At 42.5% G+C, this 19,262-nt stretch overlaps 2 protein-coding genes and 2 long non-coding RNA genes across 4 annotated transcripts; 2 read left to right on the forward strand and 2 right to left on the reverse strand.

Moving 5' to 3' along the window:
- Positions 1 to 952: 952 nt before the first annotated feature.
- zgc:92907 (uncharacterized protein LOC436733 homolog) lies at positions 953 to 3,209 on the forward strand. Its single transcript, XM_035650142.2, has 4 exons — positions 953 to 1,153; positions 1,872 to 2,034; positions 2,754 to 2,892; positions 2,985 to 3,209. The coding sequence occupies exons 1-4, from the start codon at positions 1,073 to 1,075 to the stop codon at positions 3,094 to 3,096; spliced, it is 495 nt and encodes a 164-aa protein (XP_035506035.1). The 5' UTR covers positions 953 to 1,072; the 3' UTR covers positions 3,097 to 3,209.
- On the reverse strand, positions 2,762 to 8,900 carry LOC124850523. Its single transcript, XR_007031459.1, has 2 exons — positions 8,712 to 8,900; positions 2,762 to 8,596 (listed from the first exon to the last, which is right to left on the reverse strand). It is a non-coding gene; the product is annotated as an uncharacterized LOC124850523 (long non-coding RNA).
- Positions 7,120 to 19,013, forward strand: sesn4 (sestrin 4). The gene is made up of 9 exons (XM_035650140.2): positions 7,120 to 7,346; positions 13,877 to 14,074; positions 14,224 to 14,406; positions 14,633 to 14,878; positions 15,387 to 15,501; positions 15,670 to 15,794; positions 16,413 to 16,579; positions 16,713 to 16,857; positions 16,971 to 19,013. The coding sequence occupies exons 1-9, from the start codon at positions 7,281 to 7,283 to the stop codon at positions 17,058 to 17,060; spliced, it is 1,335 nt and encodes a 444-aa protein (XP_035506033.1). The 5' UTR covers positions 7,120 to 7,280; the 3' UTR covers positions 17,061 to 19,013.
- Positions 10,804 to 13,547, reverse strand: LOC124850524. The gene is made up of 3 exons (XR_007031460.1): positions 13,240 to 13,547; positions 12,344 to 12,532; positions 10,804 to 10,899 (listed from the first exon to the last, which is right to left on the reverse strand). It is a non-coding gene; the product is annotated as an uncharacterized LOC124850524 (long non-coding RNA).
- Positions 19,014 to 19,262: the final 249 nt, after the last annotated feature.

The following is a 19,262-nucleotide window of genomic DNA, read 5'->3' on the forward strand; positions in this document are numbered from 1 at the left end:
AAACGAGCCATGTTTAGTTTTTGTTGTTTCCCTGCCACATTTTTACCTCCGGCTCGGTGCAACACCTCAGCTTTTTCCAGTTCTGGATTTATTTACTCTAAAGAGACTTTGGTGGTCTTTCTGTAATGTAATGAATGAAATGAATATTAATCAGTCCGTTTTCAGAAAGAAACATTGGTGATTCATTAATTGTTTCACATAATGTGAATGGACTTCAGAAATGATCTTCTTGTCTGTCATGGACGGACAAGAAGAGCCACAGGTAACAGACACTCCTGTAGTTATATACAGTACCTAGTTAATCTGGTAATTTTATTAAAATGCATTTATTCAGGAACACCCACCACATGAGTGTAATATCAGCTGAAATACTGAAAGTCCTCAAAAGCAACAGATGAAGTATTCAAGATCTGAGTTCTTTATGATTTTTCTGTTTATCAGTAGGGCAGGTCACCATGTGACCTGTGTATGTGATGACTATGATTTTAAGTGTTTCTAAAGACTTGGGACTCATGAATACAGAAGTGACATTGGCTGCAATCATTCTAAAATGCTGTTTTGCTAAACCATATTTTGCACAGTGTGAATTTGCATATTGGCTAAATATTTAGTTTCACCAAGCACCAGTGACATTTAGGTTTAAATTCCATATCTAGATTCAACATTGACATTATCTTTGATATATTTTCACAAAAATTACTGTAAACCTTGTGGGGAAAAAGGGTGGACTTTAAAGAAATCAGTTTTGAAAAAATGTTTTCTGTGCTAAATATCGCAAAATATAAGTTATTTTCAGTACCGGCATTTATATATTCCATGTATTACAGTGAAACTAAAAAAATATACTGCAGACTGGTATTTTTCCACGCTGCAGCCTCGGACGCATCACAGTGTGTGGAAGCAGTTACACCTCCGGGCCTGCAGGTGGCGACATTGTGTTTTAGCAGCCGGACCGTGGAGAGGAAGCAGCCGTCAGGTCCGCGGCTGCAGGACGGAGGTGAGCGCTGATAGGAGGAGACTTCTAACAGCCGGAGTGAAGACTGGAAAGTGACAAGGGTTCACCTGAGAAAACATGAAGACGGTGTTCGTGACTGTCGGTACCACGAGTTTTGACGAGCTCATCGAGAACATCACGTCGTCCGAGGCCGTTCAGGTGAGCGATGTTTACACTGACACTAGGTTCAGTCTCCAGTATATGGTGGTGTATCGTACCAGTATAATAATATTAGGAGAATAAAGTCCTAATTTCAGGCTACGTGTCATTTTCGTGGGATGATCTCAGAAGATGAGCCAGCCGCTTGTGATCAAATGAGGAAAGTAGAGCATCTTGTTGCTTTATGTTACGAGTTTAGGTTTCACAAATAGCATCACGTCATCAGCACTTTGAAACGATTGAGCAAGAAAGTGTCTAATCCGAAGAAAGAGCCACACAGACTCGAGGGAAATGACTGGTGTTTGACGATCTCATCTCGAAATACTAATCTCATTAGATTACGACGTTATTCTTGTGATGTTAGATCTTCTTCTCTTCTGTTTGGCCCTAACACTCCTTCATGTGATATGTTTGGGATCCAGGTAAAGAAACGGTGGTCCTTCATTTTAAAGTTTATTTTATTACTTATTGTCCTCAAAACAAAGAAGGTTCCATTTTCTCCTCATTATTTTCTGACATTTTATTGTCAACCTGATTAACTGATTAATCAATAAGAAAACTCAAAAATGTTCATTAATAATAAAAAATACATTAGTTGCACTAATTCCATGTTGCTATTATACACTATACAGACGACTGACGGCAGTATGAGAGGTGTATTATCCAAATAGTTCTTCTCTTTCAAAGGGTTCTTGACCATTTCCTTTTCTTCCTGCAGGCTCTAAAGGCTCGTGGATATGAGCGGTTGGTTCTTCAGGTCGGAAGAGGATCTCTTCTTCCAGCTGATGACAGTTGCCCACACGTCAGACTGGAGGCTTTTCGATTCAAAGACTCGATAGCAGAGGACATGAAGCAGGCCGACCTCGTCGTCAGCCACGCCGGTGAGTAAAACATCGTAAACCTTGAGCACCTGCTGCCTGGACATTTCCTCTTCTTAAAGCAATACACTGAGGGTTGAGCCTGTCAGCAGTCAATGGAGAATACACATTAGTTTAACTTCTTTTTATTCCACCACACTCATCTGACGCTGTTGCATAAGCCAAAGAACTGTCATGAAAACATAATGCATTATAATAGTCTTGTGTCAAAACAGGTAGTTTCCTATTCATTTGGAAAAGCAAACGTAAAAGAGAAGATTGATGTTTAAAAGCATCAGACGTGGCAGAGAATTAAAAACAAGTTGATATTCAAGCAGTTAACAAAACCTACAGTTTTTCTCACACAGAGTTAGTTTACGTTGACTGAAATTGGATCAAATTTTCGGCCTGTTGACTTCAGACTGCAACTAACTAACAGCTAATTTTTTTAGATTAATTGATTGGTGTAATGTAACCCTGCACATGGATGTGCAACTGACTCCACATTGTGTTGTGTTGTTGTGCAAGTGAAGTACCACACTTCTCAGTAATTGTAGCTGTCGTAGAGCAACATCACATCACAACAAATTCACCAAATCCCCAAAAAAGTAGATGTTAACTTCAGTTTTAAGTTTATATCATATCTCTGTGTGAATATCAATATTTTGTTAAATCGGTAAAATTAAAAGAAACCAGCAGCTGCAGAAACACAGTTGTAGTTAAGATTTAGTTTCTCTCACCAGGGGCAGGAAGTTGTTTGGAAGCGCTCGGTGCAGGCAAACCTCTGCTGGTCGTCGTCAATGACAAGCTGATGAACAACCACCAACTAGAGCTGGCCAGGCAGCTACACGCAGACTCCCACCTGTTGTACTGCACATGCAGGTATTTGTTCCCCACACACCTGCTACACTTTATACATACAATGTTATCATACAAGGTTATGATAACCTGCTCCCTCTTGATAAATGTTTCAGCACGCTGACAGAAACGCTGACGACCATGGATCTGTCTGTTCTCCAGCCCTTCTTACCTGGACGGCCACAACATTTTGCCAACTTCCTAGACAAAGCCCTCGGTGTTCAGTAAAACTTTAATTTGTAGAACTGCCTCTTTTCTGTTTGTGTAGTAGATTCTGACACTGCTGAACATTTAAATCTTTTCTATTACTGTAATGCAATAAATAATAATGTCTAATTTAACATCCTTATGCACGTTGTGAATTTTTTCTTCTAGATATTTGTTTTTTTTAATATATACAAAGGAGTTAGTTTTTTTTCAAAAACCCAGCAGTTCAGAGAGTTGAAGGCATCGCTGCACTTAGAACAAAGTCTGCATTGGTGCGAAGACTCCACAAACTTCAGGATTTATTTGTTATTAAAGCACACTAACTGAATCTGCTGCGTCTCGTTTTATATTCGTTGTCACCCAAACAGCTGGTTTGCAAATCTAGGGATGGAAAATTTATGCTCAATGTAATCCTCTAATTTTAGACATAACGACTTATGGCATCTGTTTTATGAAGCTGGTACCAGCTTTAGTCTTTATGGTATGAGGGGAAAGAGGCTGTGTATTTGTGTTTGACACAGAGTGAAGTCTCAACAGCCTGTAAGAGAGTCTGCATTTCTCCCACTCGTTATTTCTAATTCTTTGCAATCTGTTTAATACACCATCATTTTACTGAAGGTCATGGGCATGTGCTGGAGGAACCCAAAACTCCATAGTCTTTATTGTGGAGCAAATTCTGAATAACTGAACCTCCACTGTACATGGGATATAAGATCACATCACTTATATAGACGGGGAGCCAGTTAAATGTAAATAGTTCTGATCTGCAGAGACACCGAAGCAATTTGCTGCATCAGAATGAGGCAGGTTGTACCAATTCTTGCCACAAGGGTGAGATAATGTTTAAATCTGTGACCTTGTAGGTTGATTGTCATTTGTCATCCCAGCACCAAGTGGCATGGGCCTCCAGTGTCTATTTACCATTTATTAGCAGCATGTAAAGATAATGTTGGATAAATGGTTTATAACACACAATAATGTAGTATGAGGACATTTTAAGTATTAAATAATGTAGTATGTGTCAACAACTATAGCAACATAAAAAAACATTTAGATGTTACAAGTTTTACTGTTTATGTTCATTAATTATGTTCATACACCAGTAGCCACTCTTGGGCCCCCACCCACAGGAGGACTTGTAGTCCTTAACACATGCATGATTAAACACACATCTGCTAAAACTATACCTTACTGTGTTATAAACCCTTTAATAAATGTCTGTACACCGGTTATAGATGCTAAATATCTGGCATGACCTTTTGTCTACCTCAGTCTGTCTGTGTATCTCTGCACAACAGTAGGAGAGAAGATGCATCTTCAAATGTTTTCTTTGCTCGGATATGAGGCACCACCATCTGCTCCAGCGATCACTGTGTGAGAGGCTGTCATAAATCATCCGCGGCGCAGCCAAGATCTGTACGCTTGTTTATTTAAACAGCCTAGGAACAGAAATTTCAGATGAAATTCTGTTAGGTTTTATTTTGTTGGTGTTTAAATTGAAGACAGATTATTTTCCGCCTTGTTCAGCTGGTGTTGACTGACTGACTGACTGACTGACTGACTGACTGACTAGGTTGATCTTTGCAAACCTGCTATGACGAGAGAAATACCGTTCAATTTAGGAAGTGTTGATCTTGGTCCAACACTGTTGTGTTGTTTCTTCACTAGTAGAGTTTTGTTAAACAGGAAATGTTGAGTGAAAAGCAGCACGTAGTTTAGTTTAGATGCTCCACATCTGAACAGAATGTAGAGTCATGACCTGTTTATATACAGTCCACGACGGGAAACGAGGCAGAAAGATTAAGCAGCGACTTTAATTAATCAACCAACAAGCTGGTTTTTACTGACAGGATAAATAGAAATACAGGTTAAAACACTGATTTCACCAGCATTTTGTTTTTATTCTATGGGTGTGAATTCCCCAAATTTCTTCAGGTACAGTTGGCCTTTTGGAAGAGTGTGTCACACCTCACATCACCGTTGTACATGAGGAATAAACCCCTTTAAGACTTCCTTCTTAAGAAAGTGCATGCTGTTTGTGTTTTGATTAATTTCTGTGGAAATGTCAGATTCACCGCGATATGAAACCATCTGGGACAGAGGGGTTTTCTTCACTTCTCCTTGAGCTCTCAAACATAAAATGTGTCCTTTTTGAAGAGTGCAAGATCTGAAGCATGACAGCTTTAGTCTCTGATTCTGTGGTTTAGTCCAGGCAGCTGTTGTACCACCTCAGTTTAAAAAAAGGAAGTGGTTAATTTTAACACATGACTACAAAAAGGGGGAGGAGGGGACAAGTTACATAGCAACGCATGGTGATTTTGATGAAGACGGGCACAAATAGAACTCTCAGTCTACACTTAATCCCTCAATGAAAACCCTGCAGATGTTTGAGACCGAGTCACAAGCTTTTTTTCCTTTTTTTTCTTGATTTGATACAACAGGAGTTATTTGGCATCGACTGGTTCTGCCTGCCACTCCATGAAGATTCACATGATGTTTTTGCAAACTGCATGTTAATCTGATAGACGGACAGTAGTCTACAGTTGCTTGTTTTCCCCCCAAGCTGAAGCCTCCAGATTTATTTACATGTGAAACTTGTGTTATATGATACATCAAGTTATTAGTGTATGATCTGTAATGGTATATAGTTGGGTTATGGGCTTTACATGTATCTCCAGTCATGACAACCTTAAAACTGCTGTAATAATAATAATAATACATTTCATTTATAGAGCACTTTTCATTGCTAAAAGCAATCTCAAAGTGCATGTATTAGAGATGCATCTTATTCGTCCCTTATATAATTTAGATTGAATCTATTTCCGCATGTTTTGTTCATATTTGTGCACACTTGCATTTTTGCTTCAGTTAGTAGAGTGAGTGGAGTTGATAAGAATCTCGAGTGCAACAAACTCAAATGGGAGTCACGACTCCTGCGCTCAGACAGAAAAACAACACGATTTGAACCAACGCAATTCCAAAATTTCTGATAAAGAACAAGCGCCCCATTCATTAAAACAAGAATGGAGTGAATAAACCCACAGAGGGTCAATCACAGCAGCCAGAATGCAGTGGCCAGTAGTGGACATCACATGGCGAGAGGGACTGTTTTCAACGCTTGTTATGTATTAAGATAAAGATACAAGCATGGATGATGCATCATTATGTTACCTTTAAATGATTTGATTTATGACAGCGAGACTGAGATTTAACTCTCATGCAAGTCTTGGACTTGGATGCATATATTCAGTAAAGGATAAGATGGATTATATGAATCTATTCGTTGAGATCTACCTAATTTTATTCCACTGTAAGGCTTTGAAATTACATCTTGACTCTAGTTAGGTTACTGCTCCAGACTTGGTTGTATAAACCAAGGCTGGAGCATTTTTTTTTTCATTTGCATTTTTACTGGGTTGAGGTCATTCAGACTCTTCACTGACAAACTGGGAGCAAACTATTGTCAGAAATAATTTACTTGTCGAAGATAGTCTACTCTTGTTGTGTGTCTCTGAAGGAGCTCCGTGCAGAATCAGAAACCAAAACCCTGGGATTGTGTCATTGTGGATAAGGACCTAATGACTGAATGCCAAGGTTCAGATGTCGACATGGAGTTTATAAGACTTGGGCCTTTATTAGACAGGGAGGCTCTCATAAAAAAAGATGCTAACCACATCAACAGTTGCATCATGGGAAGTTTAGGATCCAGTGTTTTTGTGCTGTATTCATTGCTGTGCATCACGAAATCATAATCAAATACTTTTGCCCATATATTGTGTTTTGGGTGGTCCGCGGGTCAGGAGCCCACTTCAGCCGGTTGATGATCCCACATTCGGTCCCATGAACTGTGCATGAAGTCCGAAGTCTGGCCGAGATCGTCCGGCCTGTTTTCACCCTCTGCTGCTGCGCTGTTGTTTGCAGATGTTCATTAGCATTTGGATGCGAACCCTTGAGTCGGTCGGGCCGCCCCGCCCCGCCCCGCCCCCCTGCGCGCTGATTGGCCACACTGTTACCGGAGCTGTCAGCTCTGCTCCGGGAAGCTTTCCTCCCCTGCGCAGTCTCCAGCGGCGCACCGACGGGTCGACGGCGGCCGGGCGGACGGGGGCTCCACAGCCTTTTGTTAGCTCACAGCAGAGGCACCAGGAGAAGACACGACAGAAGCCGCGTCCGTGCAATAGCAGACGCGTTTATTTTTTTTGTGGAAAATGATCATCTGCGCGAATAAAATGGAGTACCCCCTGAGAACCCAGTGCCAGCGAGTCCAGAAACAGGTCGGTGGAACGCGACATTGTACGCGAGGCTGGAAAAGCGGACCAGTCGCACTCAGTCGGAGCTAGCGGGGCTAACCGAGCAGCTGCTTCCCCATTCATTTGTCCACGGTTTCATCTAGAAGGAACCGCAGTCTGTGTACACACACAGGAAGGAGCAGGTACCAGGCGAGTGTGTCGAACTGCTCCCTGTGTCGCGGTTCGCTTCGGTTTGAACCGAGAAGCCCGAGCAGCGGACACTCGACATCCACACGGAGACTCGTGGCTGCACTTCGGTCGAGTCTGTCAACTTTTCCCTTTATTACCCCAGAGTCGGGGACGTTTCAGCGGCTGCGAGCGCACGGCCCGCAGCTGGCGCGCCGGTGTTAGAAACGAACACAAGACATGGTCTTTATTTTAGATTCCATTGAACTCCTCGACTCCAGGTCGTTACGCGTTGTATATTCCACACCGAGCTGCTCCATCGGCACGTCGCGACACCTTTGAGCTGCCAGCGTGAACATTGAGGCGAATGAACTGCAACATTGTCACTTTACAAGTCCACCGTGACGCTAACGTCCCCGGGACGGGACCGGCGGGGGGGCGAAAGGACCCGGGGAGGGATTGGAGGGGGTTTCTTAAAAATATGTATTTAATATTACCGGGATTTCTTTTAGCAGACTGTTATAACGCTGTCCTGCAGCGAGGAGCCGAGGCGCAGTGCGTGTAGGTGAGGATGACATCATCCGAGGACTCGGGAGAGAAATGTCTCAAAGTAAAGTGCTGCCACATTAATATGGTCGTGGATAAGATAAAGAGACGCAGTGCAAAGGACGACGGCCGACTGGCATGTTTTCTCCGCGTTTGCTCTTTGCCGTCCTGCAAAAAATGTTGGGCGACTTTTTTATTGTGCTGTTATTGCTGGCCGAGCTGGACTGCCAATCAAAGTTGTTTTTCTCCTCGCTCGCTGCTTTTCCGTTTTGCAACAGAGAGGGGGCGCTGTCGAGCGCACGCCAAAAAAAAAAAAGAAAGGAAGAAAGAAAGAAAGAAAGAAAGAAGAGAGACATGTTTGCTGCAGGTTAGAGTCCAGAAATTGAGCAGAATCAGGGAAGAATGCGGCCAGCGAGGGATTCAGAACCCTCTCTGCTCTGGTTTCAAGTCCACATGTCGTCTCACCTTCTCACTGTCCTTCACTCGGAGTCCACACGACTGTCACTGCCTGGTGACAAACACCCCAGTGTAGAGGCACCTTGTTGTTGTTGTTGTTGTTGTTGCTGCAAAGCGAAACAGCCCATGTGAGTGAGTGAGTGCACAACAACCTGAAGCAGCTGCATCCTACATACGTCTGTAAACATTAACCTTTTATTTGTCAAGCAACAGCAAATTGACCTGATGAGATGAATGATGAGTGATCTTGTATCTTCCCCTCACGTTCGACCTGCCCCCCATGTTTTCTGACAGGTCCGGTCACTCCATCAGCTGTTTTGTTTGTCTTAGTCGTGTTGTATTTGCTGTCCTACCCTGCAGCTGCCCCTCTCCCCTCTCTCCCCTCTCCCCTCTCCCGTCCACCCTCCACTCTTCTGCCTCAAACCTCTTTGGGCTGCAGCTGGTTTGTTTTGAGCTACTCCCAGAGTTCAGGTTGCAGAGCCAAAATCAGCCCTGGCCGCTTGTGTTTCCGGTGGGGGTGATGGGGGTGGTGAGTTTTTTTTTTAATGCTGCTTGGACACTGGTGCATGATAAGGATGGACCCCCTCCAAGCCTCAGCCGGAATGCAGATTGAATGTCCTTCTCCTGTATCTGCAGCAGCCCCCTCCCTCCTTTCAGCCCACCAATACATATCTGCAGCAGCCCCCCTACACACACACACACATACTACATGTGCACATGCACGTCTCATCTCGAGCTGACACGTTTACCCTTGGAGGACTGGTGGCATCATTTTTCCATTTCTTTGTGTGTGATCATCGCAGACAGTCCAGCGTCCTCCCTCGTATTCCTGCTCGTTTGGTGCCGCTCTTCGGTTTTTGTCAGGCCGCTATGAAAGCCGGTCTTTGTCTCCCTTTACCTTTCCTCCCCTCACTGACGTCACCTCTGTTTTTTCATTTCATCCCTGCCTCTCGCTCCTCTCTGATCAATAAACAAATGAACCTCTTCTGGGGTTGGGGAAGGGAGATTATTATATTTTTTTTGTTGAATTTCAAATGATCTGCACCTGTGAATCTTTTGCTCACAACAGGGCCTGTGTTAGGTGTTGTTTTTAAAATCTTTTGCAGCCAAGGCCATAAGTTTGAATTCGTCATGTGATTTGAATACAGTAGCTCCAATATCAACTCTGCCGTTGTGCTTCTGTCACCCTCGGGATGAGGTTTGACTTGAGAGAAACGACTCTCTTTAACCATCAGTTGCTGCTGGGGCAAACTGTAAGAAGGAATAATATGTGCGTGTGCAGAAAGGTCTATGAGACTGTTTTTGCATCTCTGTAAAACCAAAGTGTTTTTTGTGATACCACACAGTCACCTAAATGATGACGTGTTGCTTTTTGTTTTTATATGTCCACCCACACATGCTTGTTACTAACCCCCCCCCCTTCTTTTCATATGGGTGTATTCTTTCATGTGGGTGGACAGTGTATTACGTGTACCGTCTTATCAGAAGTACTGCTGTCTGCAGCTTTTGTGGCTTGTTTTCAGGCAATAGAGATGAAGCAGTGTGCAGAACTGTCTGGACATCTGCCTAAACCTAGTGTGTATTAATAATCAAAAGTATTGACAAGTTCTGATGAAATTGAAGCCGTGTTGGATGGATTACTTTATGTGATTAATCAAATCAAATGGTCAGGAAATACAGACGAGTTTCAAAATCCTGGGAAACGTTCAGTTTGCGTTGTCATGAACATACTCTCTCGATTGTCTATTGTCTCAAACAGGAGGTCTAGCAGAGCTTTAAATTTGTTTTTTGTGTTAACGTTTCATCAGAACTGTACAATGTGTCATTTCCTGCCGCACAACTGTAGTTCCTGTTTCAATTTGACTTGCGCTGTTGTGTTTGTCCCGACATGTTTGTGGCACAATTTTTGTTATTTTTTCTCTTGATGAAAACTGCAGTGTGTTTATCAGCTGACTGAGCAGCCCAGTGGAGCCTGTGTACAGTCGAGTCATAGACGGTGTCCTATTTCAGATTATACTTGACTAACACAATGAGTAACCTATTAATTAATGTATCCGCACGCAGAAATTATGTTTTCCAGTGCTCTCTGAACAAGGAGCTAGAGCAGAAGTCTGTGGGGACACCTTTTTAAAGCCAGTGATATCCCTAATGTCCCTCTCTGATAAGGTTTTGTCATGGGATTGTGGGGTTTTTGGCCTTTCAGAGGCAACTATTATCTTCACATATTTTCAGCCTGAAATGTTTCCTGTACACCTCTAGGCCTGGTCTGGTGTGTGGTGTGGTCTGAAACCTAAAAGCCAAAAGCCAGCAAACTCGGTTCAATTAATTTTATTCGTATAGCCCCAAATCACAACATGCGTGCAACAAACTGAAGAGTCAGCAGTTTCTTTTTCTTCATGTGGATCCTTCGCTGTGAGATGAAAAGTATACTCGGTTAATGTTGCGGTCCAAGCTTTTTCTACAATGACAGATTGGAAAATAAATAAATAGGACAAGTGGTATTTTAAGCCTCCAATAGGTCGAACTTGGAGCATGTTTTTCTGTAGGATCCTGAAATGCCGGCTAGTTAAACAGTCCTCCTTTCTTGTCGCAGCAGTAACCTACATTCTGCAGTGCAGCATACTAATCAGGAGCTCTTGTGTTTGCAGAGAGATACTTGTGTGAATGTGCTCTCGTCAATAGCTCTTTGATTGGCAGGCACCTGTGTGCGCCACGTTCCCCTCGACACCATATCCCGCGTGCGTCGACAGACGAGAGGTGGGTCGTGGTCTGTGCCCGACCCCGTTTCAGTTAGCGCCAACTCACTGCTTTCTTTTTATCCTCCTGTTCCCTTCTGGGCTTTCTTTTTTTTTATTACTAGCTGTATATAAACGATGAGATTAGGGTGAATGTAAGCATGAGAATAAGACTCTGGATTTGTTTAATGTGTAGTATGTTAAGATTTGAGCATGGGCTCTATATAGGTCAAGAGGTGGAGCCTGTGGCAGGATCAGGAGGAAACCCTCATTCGCTGCAGGGTGAAGTGAAATATCTCATGGAGCGACCGGCCAGATAAACATGGTGCCGAATGCCAAAGAGCTGTGTGGAGCTAAAGGCCCAGCGGTCGCCGTTCACTCTGACTATCTTTGACAGAAGTTGAGGTGCTTGGGATTCCACTGGACAGTGATAGTCCCGGACAGCAGTGTCTGTGCCGTTTAAAGAAATCTTTGTCAGAATTCATATCGTTCAAACCACCATTTGAACCATTTGGCTTTGATCGCCGCCGTGCACTCGGGTTTCACGTATGTGAGGGAACTGAGTCCGAGCTGCCAAACACCTTTTAACCTCGAGGTTAATGTATGATGGCGAGAGAAGTGATAAAGGGCAGGGCCAATGAGGACAAATCACCTTCCCTCTCCACATGGGTGTGTTTCTCTTGGCCTCGGACTCATCCGCCCAGTCGCTCCTACAGTATGTGGGTTTGGTCTCATTCACTTCTTCAACCGCCGCCGAGCCTCACTCTCACTCTTTAAGGCCTCCTAAACCCAACTCTCTCACATTAGTTTCTTCATCTGTGGTTCCTCCCTGCATGTAAATCCCCATTTCAGACGACCTTTGATGTTTTTCATTTTTTGTTTTGTTTTTTGTTTCAGCTGAGCATCAGTCTGCTTTTTGTTTCGGTTTAATTTAATTTCAGTACCTGTCAATGCACATGGTGCTTGATCTACATCTGATAATAATGGTGTAGAGGAGTCATTCAGACCCGGCTGTAGCCAACATGAGTTAGTATCCTTGGGGCTGTGGAGCTCCCAGCTGAGCTCCATTGTTTGCTTGTTTTATTTGGAGAGAAAAAATACTGTGAGGAATGCACTCACTTTGCAAGTGGAAGGGGAATTACAGTATCATGGCCGTTTCGCATCCAAGACTACCTCGCTCAGACTGACCAGAGCACAGGCCGAGGCCTGGCGTGACACGGTGTGGACACTGAAGTCCGACCTCATCTGAAGTCTTCCTGCTTCGGCCGCCAAAAGAGTTGTGTTAATTCCCCAAAAGGACAATCAGACCTGCAGTATGCACGGAGTTGTGAAGGAAAGTTACCACACAGAGAATTGCTTAATCAGTTTGTCTATGAAATTCTAAGACTTTAGAGAAAATAGAATAAAATTCACATCTGAGAAGCCAAGGTTTTTGCCCTTTTTGTTTAAAAAAAAATTAACATATATTTGATTTAAGGCCGCAGCTAATTACTATTTAAAAAAATAAAATCTATTGATTATTTTTTTCAATTAGTCCCTTAATCCTTTGATTTACTTACCAATAAGTAATAACCATAACTTCCATTTATCTTTCAACCTATTTCTCTGGCATTTTCTCATAAGAATATTTACAAATAGAAATCCCAACTTTAAAAAAATAAAGTGCCAAGAATGCAAAGAAGGATTCTTCTGTAAAGTCCAAGACTTAAATAAATAAATAAATAGATTTAAGAGCATGTACTAAATAAGATGTGACAAATATACACACTAATCAAAATCAGTGACATATCTTTAAAATAAATCTATGAATGAAGGAACCATTTTGAACTCTATACTGCCGAGGGCCTTTTGCATGTCTCTGCACCCACAAGGTCTATACTGTATGAATCAGAGCAAATGAAGATGGAACACAACATAAATAAAAGATTTCATTTTTGCCTGAAGAAGAAAACATTTAGAGTGAATATCCTCTATGTAATAATGAAGATGAAGCAAAAGAAACAACTTCCACATACAATCCATAGCACAACATCTGAAAATGATGTGCGTGAAGTGAAGCAGAGCAAAGCCTTTATGTTTATAGGGACACGGTCAGACAAACTCATCTGTTCCATTTGAGGTTTCTCACTTCAAAACTCATTTAATTTAACTAATATGTCTCTAAGTATTTATTCCAAACACTCTTTGTGGCGCTGCGTAGTGACGTCAGAGCTGCCAGTGACGGAAGGGTATCGCATCAAAGTGACAAAAAGTCTTTGTGCTAATGGGCATCAAAGCACAACTTATCGTGACAAACCATCAAAGCTATGACGTAGTTTATGTATGTCCCTGTTTGATGTGAGCTTTTTCTTTTTCTTTGCTTGGTTGTGGAGTGATAAGTAACAACGCACAGTCCCCCCCCCCACACACACACACACAATACGCAGATATGTCATCGATTCTTAATCGGTTACGTCGACACGTCGCTGCAGCCCTAACTTTGATTACTGAAATAGTTTGACTGTATACCAAGTGACTTTTCAGTTTGAGTGGCGACTGGCCCGGCTTCACATACATGACCTCATTCTCAGCTTATGCCGCAATAACAAGCAGCTTTATGTTTTTAACTTCGGAAACCAACCTTCTCCCCCTGCTCTGTCCCGTCTTCTTTAGGTGGTGGTGAACGGTGAGAAGGAGCGCGTGTCGCTGCTGTTCATGAAGGCTCTGGTCAGCAGGGGGAGCGTGGACGCTGTGTTCCAGCAGATGGCCTCTCACCCTCAGTACTTGGAGAGCTTCCTGCGCGCACAGCACTACATCCTGCACATGGACGGCCCCCTGCCGCTGCCATACCGCCATTACATCGCCATCATGGTCAGTGACCATTCTGCTGTGCATGTAGCTAAAGAAAGTTAAACAGCAATAATCATTAGTATTACTCAAAATGAAAGACTATCGAGCTCTAATGGTTGAGTTCTTTCCCCAAATCTGTCTGTTCGACTGTTTCTTCCCGTGACCTCCAGGCTGCTGCACGACATCACTGCCACTACCTGGTGTACCTGCACTCAGCTCACTTTCTTAGGGTGGGCGGGGACCCACTGTGGCTGCAAGGTTTGGAGGCGGCGCCCCCTCGCCTTCGACTCCTTGCCCACATCAACAAGGTGCTGGCCCACCAACCCTGGCTCACTGCCTGCTCACACATTCAGGTATAGCAGAGTGAAACGCAGACAAACCACACGAAACAGAATGTACATGAACTGTAACAAGACGGTATCAAATTATTACCCATGGTTATTTACATCTTTAGATCACACAAAAGAAGTGTAATAAAGCCTTAAAATCACACAAGGTCATTGACAAAATGACTATTCTTGAGGAGTTCACTTGATCCGCCCCCGTGTGAGCCTGAGCTCTCGACTCTGCTCCCTTCAGACCCTGCTGAAGTCGGGCGAGCAGTGCTGGTCGCTGGCGGAACTGGTGCAGGCCGTGGTGATCCTGGCCCACTGCCACGCCCTCTGCAGCTTTGTGTACGGGTGTGACGCTGACTCCGACTTCGTCCCCCGCACCAAAACTCCCAACGGTACCCCGCCGACCTTCTGCCCCTTTGATGCTGCCAACGGCAACACCAACGTGCCTCAGTCACTCGCCACTCCCTCCGAACACAAAACAAGACGACGGGTAACAAAACCTCTAAATTGCATTTTCTTTGGTCTTTTTAATGATACCTGTCTCCGCAATTGACACTAAGGTTTTTCTTTAATGTAATAATTTTTTCCTTCTTTCATTTGAGAAACTGGCAAGATTTATATAAATCAATTATTTAGCTATATAATGACTCAGGTTTACAGAAGGGCTGCAGCTAACAGTTCAGTTTAACTCGTTCATTTGTATAAATAGTTTTACCTGATTATTCTTTTAGTCTATAAAATATCAGAAAAGGATATTAAAAAATAACCGAAAGTAAATTCCTTATATTGCACTATTGATTGATTATATGGAAACAGAGAAAATTAAAATCAAGTCATTGGAGAGGCTGAAACCAAAGAGTTGTTGGTACACGACTCAAACAACATGTACGATAAGATGATTTCCTGCTACAATAGTTAGTACTGTCTGTTCTTTTTAAAAGTACATGAAAAGATGAATTTAATCAAATCTGTACTCTGTGTGGTATTTGTGTCGACAGTCTCTGGACTCCAGTTGTGACATGGTTTGTCTAAAGGAGAGGATCCAGAAGTCCCAGGAGGAGCGAGAGAAGAGAGAAGAACGCCTCCTGCAGACCCAGACACTCCAACAAACAGGTGACCTAGTTGGCTGCTGAACGCACAAACACAAACTAAACACCGCTTTGAAGTTCCCACTCATTTCTCATGGATACATCGCATGTTGAATTCAGTTCAAATGGGTTGAAACGTGAGCGATTACCACTCATCAGTCACACGTATTGACACGGCCCTTTCTTTTTTTAGACATGGAAGAAGAGGAGGAGATAATATGCTTCGCAGACCCGTCGGGTTTCATCACAGACCCTGACTTTTGCTATGAGGAGTTTGCCCGTAGTGAGGAGGACCACTTCCAAGTATTCAGAGTTCAGGTGAGGACATCCAACTTTGTGCATGAATCATCAGACAGGTGGTGTTGTCAGTAAACTCCTCTGTGTGTTGTGGCTCTTGAAGCCGTGGCCACGGGGAATATTTATCCCTGATTGGTAGATCAGATTAACACCGTTTTAAATCCACGGTGTTAAACCGCGGCCTGTCACCTGAGCAAACAAAACGAACATACAAATTAGTTCCTCGTGAGAAAATTACAAATAATCATCGCAGTCTGGAGTTGTTGTTGTTTTTTTCAAATTCCCCTCAAATATATGCAGTTGTGTTTTTTTTTCTCCTTACAGAAGTGCAAATGGCTGTTAGTTAAATTAAGTTTATTCTTTCATGTTACATCTTTACATGCTTAGTGAGAGCGGATCTTTAATTATTGTTTTTTATGTTTGTTACTCGGTCATTATTGCGGTGGGCAGTTATTTAGGGCCATTAAAGTGATTGCATGATGTAAAATAAATTTTGTGGTTACTTTTCTTCCTTTTTTCCCCTTCTGAACCCATTTTACTTCCTCCGGCCTCTAAAATCTATTCTAATAAAAAAGTATATAAAACTGTTTGGTTGCACAAGTCTCAGATGGTAAACGTGTTGTTGTTTTGACTCTGTAGGACTACTCATGGGAGGACCACGGCTTCTCCCTGGTAAACAGATTGTATTCGGACATCGGGCACCTCCTGGACGACAGATTCAGGAGTGTGAGCACCCTCCCCTCGTTGCACAGCTCTGACCTGAAGAGGGCGATCTGGAACTACATCCATTGTGTGTTAGGAATACGGTGAGACGGGCTCTTCATTCGATCCATTTGCCAACAACAATAAAAAAAAATAAAAAAAACTCTTTTTACACATACAGAACCCTTGAGTTTTATTGTGAGTTCAGTTAATAAATATGTTTGTTTGTGGCTGCAGCTATGACGACTATGACTACGGTGAAGTGAACCAGCTGTTGGAGCGGGATTTGAAGTTGTACATCAAGGCCGTGGCCTGTTTTCCGGATGCCACCAAAACTCCAGTGTGTCCGCTGAGTTGGGCTCTACTCAAAACTTCCGAAAGGGTAAGAAGGTTTTTTATTTTACTGACATTATTATATTGAAGACGAGACGTTAACAAAATAAAACATGTTAAACCTGGTCGACCTAGCTCAAGTTCTTTTCTTTTTTTTTTTAGATACATGTGAATTTACTAATCATGGAGGCCCGACTGCAGGCGGAGCTGCTCTACGCTCTGAGAGCCATCACTCAGTACATGATTGCCTGAGTGCTTGGAGAGGCACAAAGTCAAAACTCTTCGCCGGTACAGAGACCCAGAGAGACACGAGGATAAAGATGCAGTGAAGTGGGATGAGAGTAGCACTTTTAAGGACACAGAGCTCCATTGTTTCGTAGCGGTGCCTCATGAATATGCTTCTCTCCTTCTCAGAATTAATGTATTTATATACCATAGTGTGCCACAGTCCCCTCCTCGCCCCTTTCTGCAGATGCTCCTATTGTGAAGTCCTCTTATCAGACATCTCTGCTCTCCAAGGTTATGTGCAATTATTACTAGCGTTGTTTTAATTTTTACCTGTTGTTGTGTGCTCCAGCTCAGCCTGTGAGAAACTGCTTGGGTGTAGCAGCGTGATACAGTGGCCAATATTGTCCTTTTGAGTTAAGATCAGTCCCCTCTTCGTATTAACTATGCGTTTTCCCAAAACATATCTCTCCGTACAAGTTTAATGAATGTCAATGGGAGACCAGGGCCTTTCATTTTTTTGTGTTTTGTTTTGGACAATCCTAGTCAGTGTTGGAGGACAGTAAATGGGACTGTGAAGGACGACCATTTTGCTCTCCCCAAGCATTTTGTATTAATGCTGGTCAAAAACAAACGCAACAGTGACACTGCTGGAAGTTTTCACATCACTATAGTTTCTTTTAATAAGCACTTTTTAAAACTTTATATATTTATAATGCAAGGTAGCTTGTTAGTGGACGTTGAGACACACGGTGTGTGGGTCTGAGGCCTTTCTTGTCACTGTATGACGCGTTACAAACATTTTTAGACTGTTTGTCCTCCGACTTTCAAACTCCGCTTCTGTGCTGAACTGCAGAACTCCGAGTGAGGTTTCCTCTTGATCCAAAATATTTCAGTGAATTATTGGAAGGATTTTGAACGACGAATAATATTTGCAAAACAATTTTCACCTGATGAGAAAATTTGTACCTAAACTGAAGTGGTCAGCGAGCTGTTTCCTACAGTGAAAATTCGGCTGAGCCAATTGCAGAATTATTGTTTAGTTGTTCTTGGTACTCACGTATTTCAGAAATGATCAAACACTGAGTTTCAGACCAAAGGTCATAAAAATTAAAAAGAAAAAGCTGCAGTAGCGTGAAGACTTGTACAGATGACAAGTGCACAGAAGTAGATCTGCACTGGTCGTAAGTTGAGGTTGAGATCAGAGTTTCGCTCAAAGCTTTGTGCTAAGGCTTTTTTTGTGAGCTGTATCAAAGCTGATTATCAAGTCGAAATCCACGGTACAGTTTGCAGAGAAGAACAATGTGCAACTAGTTGTTAAAATGCTTGTATCTTTTCGTCTTTTTTTATTTTTTACAGTTTTTGTAAACTTCAGAGTACTTTCTCTTTTTTTGTTCCTGGGTGCAACGGTAGGACCTGCTTGTTGTGCTGCAGCCTGGGTAGATGTAGAGGTGTGACCGACTGTTTAGAGTTAGACATTAGATTTAGGAAAGAAACAAAAAGTGCTTATCGACTTAATAAAAAAAGCGCTGTTAACACAGGTGCCTTCAGGATTTAACTGGAGTGCTGCTGAAGTGAAGGGCTGTGACTCCTGGAGGCTGAATGTGGGCTTTGGTTGCAGCCGGGAAACGCCTCCACCTGACGAGTGTTGAACTTGTGGTGTTTCCCGCATGAATGGGAACTGTTTTCTTACGTTGGTCAGCGCCATTTCTGACAAATAATACGGCTGCAAATGCACCGGGGTTTTGTTTGTTTGTTTTTTTGTTTTTAATCTGACACTTTCTTCGAGCCCCAGCAACTCAGCGTGAGCCTTTGACACAGATGGATGTTTAAAAAAATGTTCAACTTTAACAGTTATAAAAAAAATGGACAATTTACTAAAAATAAAACAACTTAAAAAAACAGAACAAGTGAAAAACAACAAAAAAATGTTTTTTGAAAATGTGAAGAAATGTTTTCTATAAAGATGCTCTATGAAAATAACTTGCCTTCTGCTGTCTGTTTCTTCTTCTTTCTTCTACAGGATAATGATGTTTTATGTTTTCGTCCACCCTTGTTATAACTTGCGATAAGGTTTTTGTTGGCCTCAGTCTAGTAAAAACACTAAAATACCCATTTGAGTATTAATTAATATACAATGTCAATGGTAATACAGTGATTGTAGAATCCTGTTTCATGGCCGCAAACTGATAATGATTTCACATACTGAAATTAATGGAAATCATGAAA

This window comes from Scophthalmus maximus, chromosome 9, assembly GCF_022379125.1.
Source record: "Scophthalmus maximus strain ysfricsl-2021 chromosome 9, ASM2237912v1, whole genome shotgun sequence".
Taxonomy (NCBI): Eukaryota; Metazoa; Chordata; class Actinopteri; order Pleuronectiformes; family Scophthalmidae; genus Scophthalmus; species Scophthalmus maximus.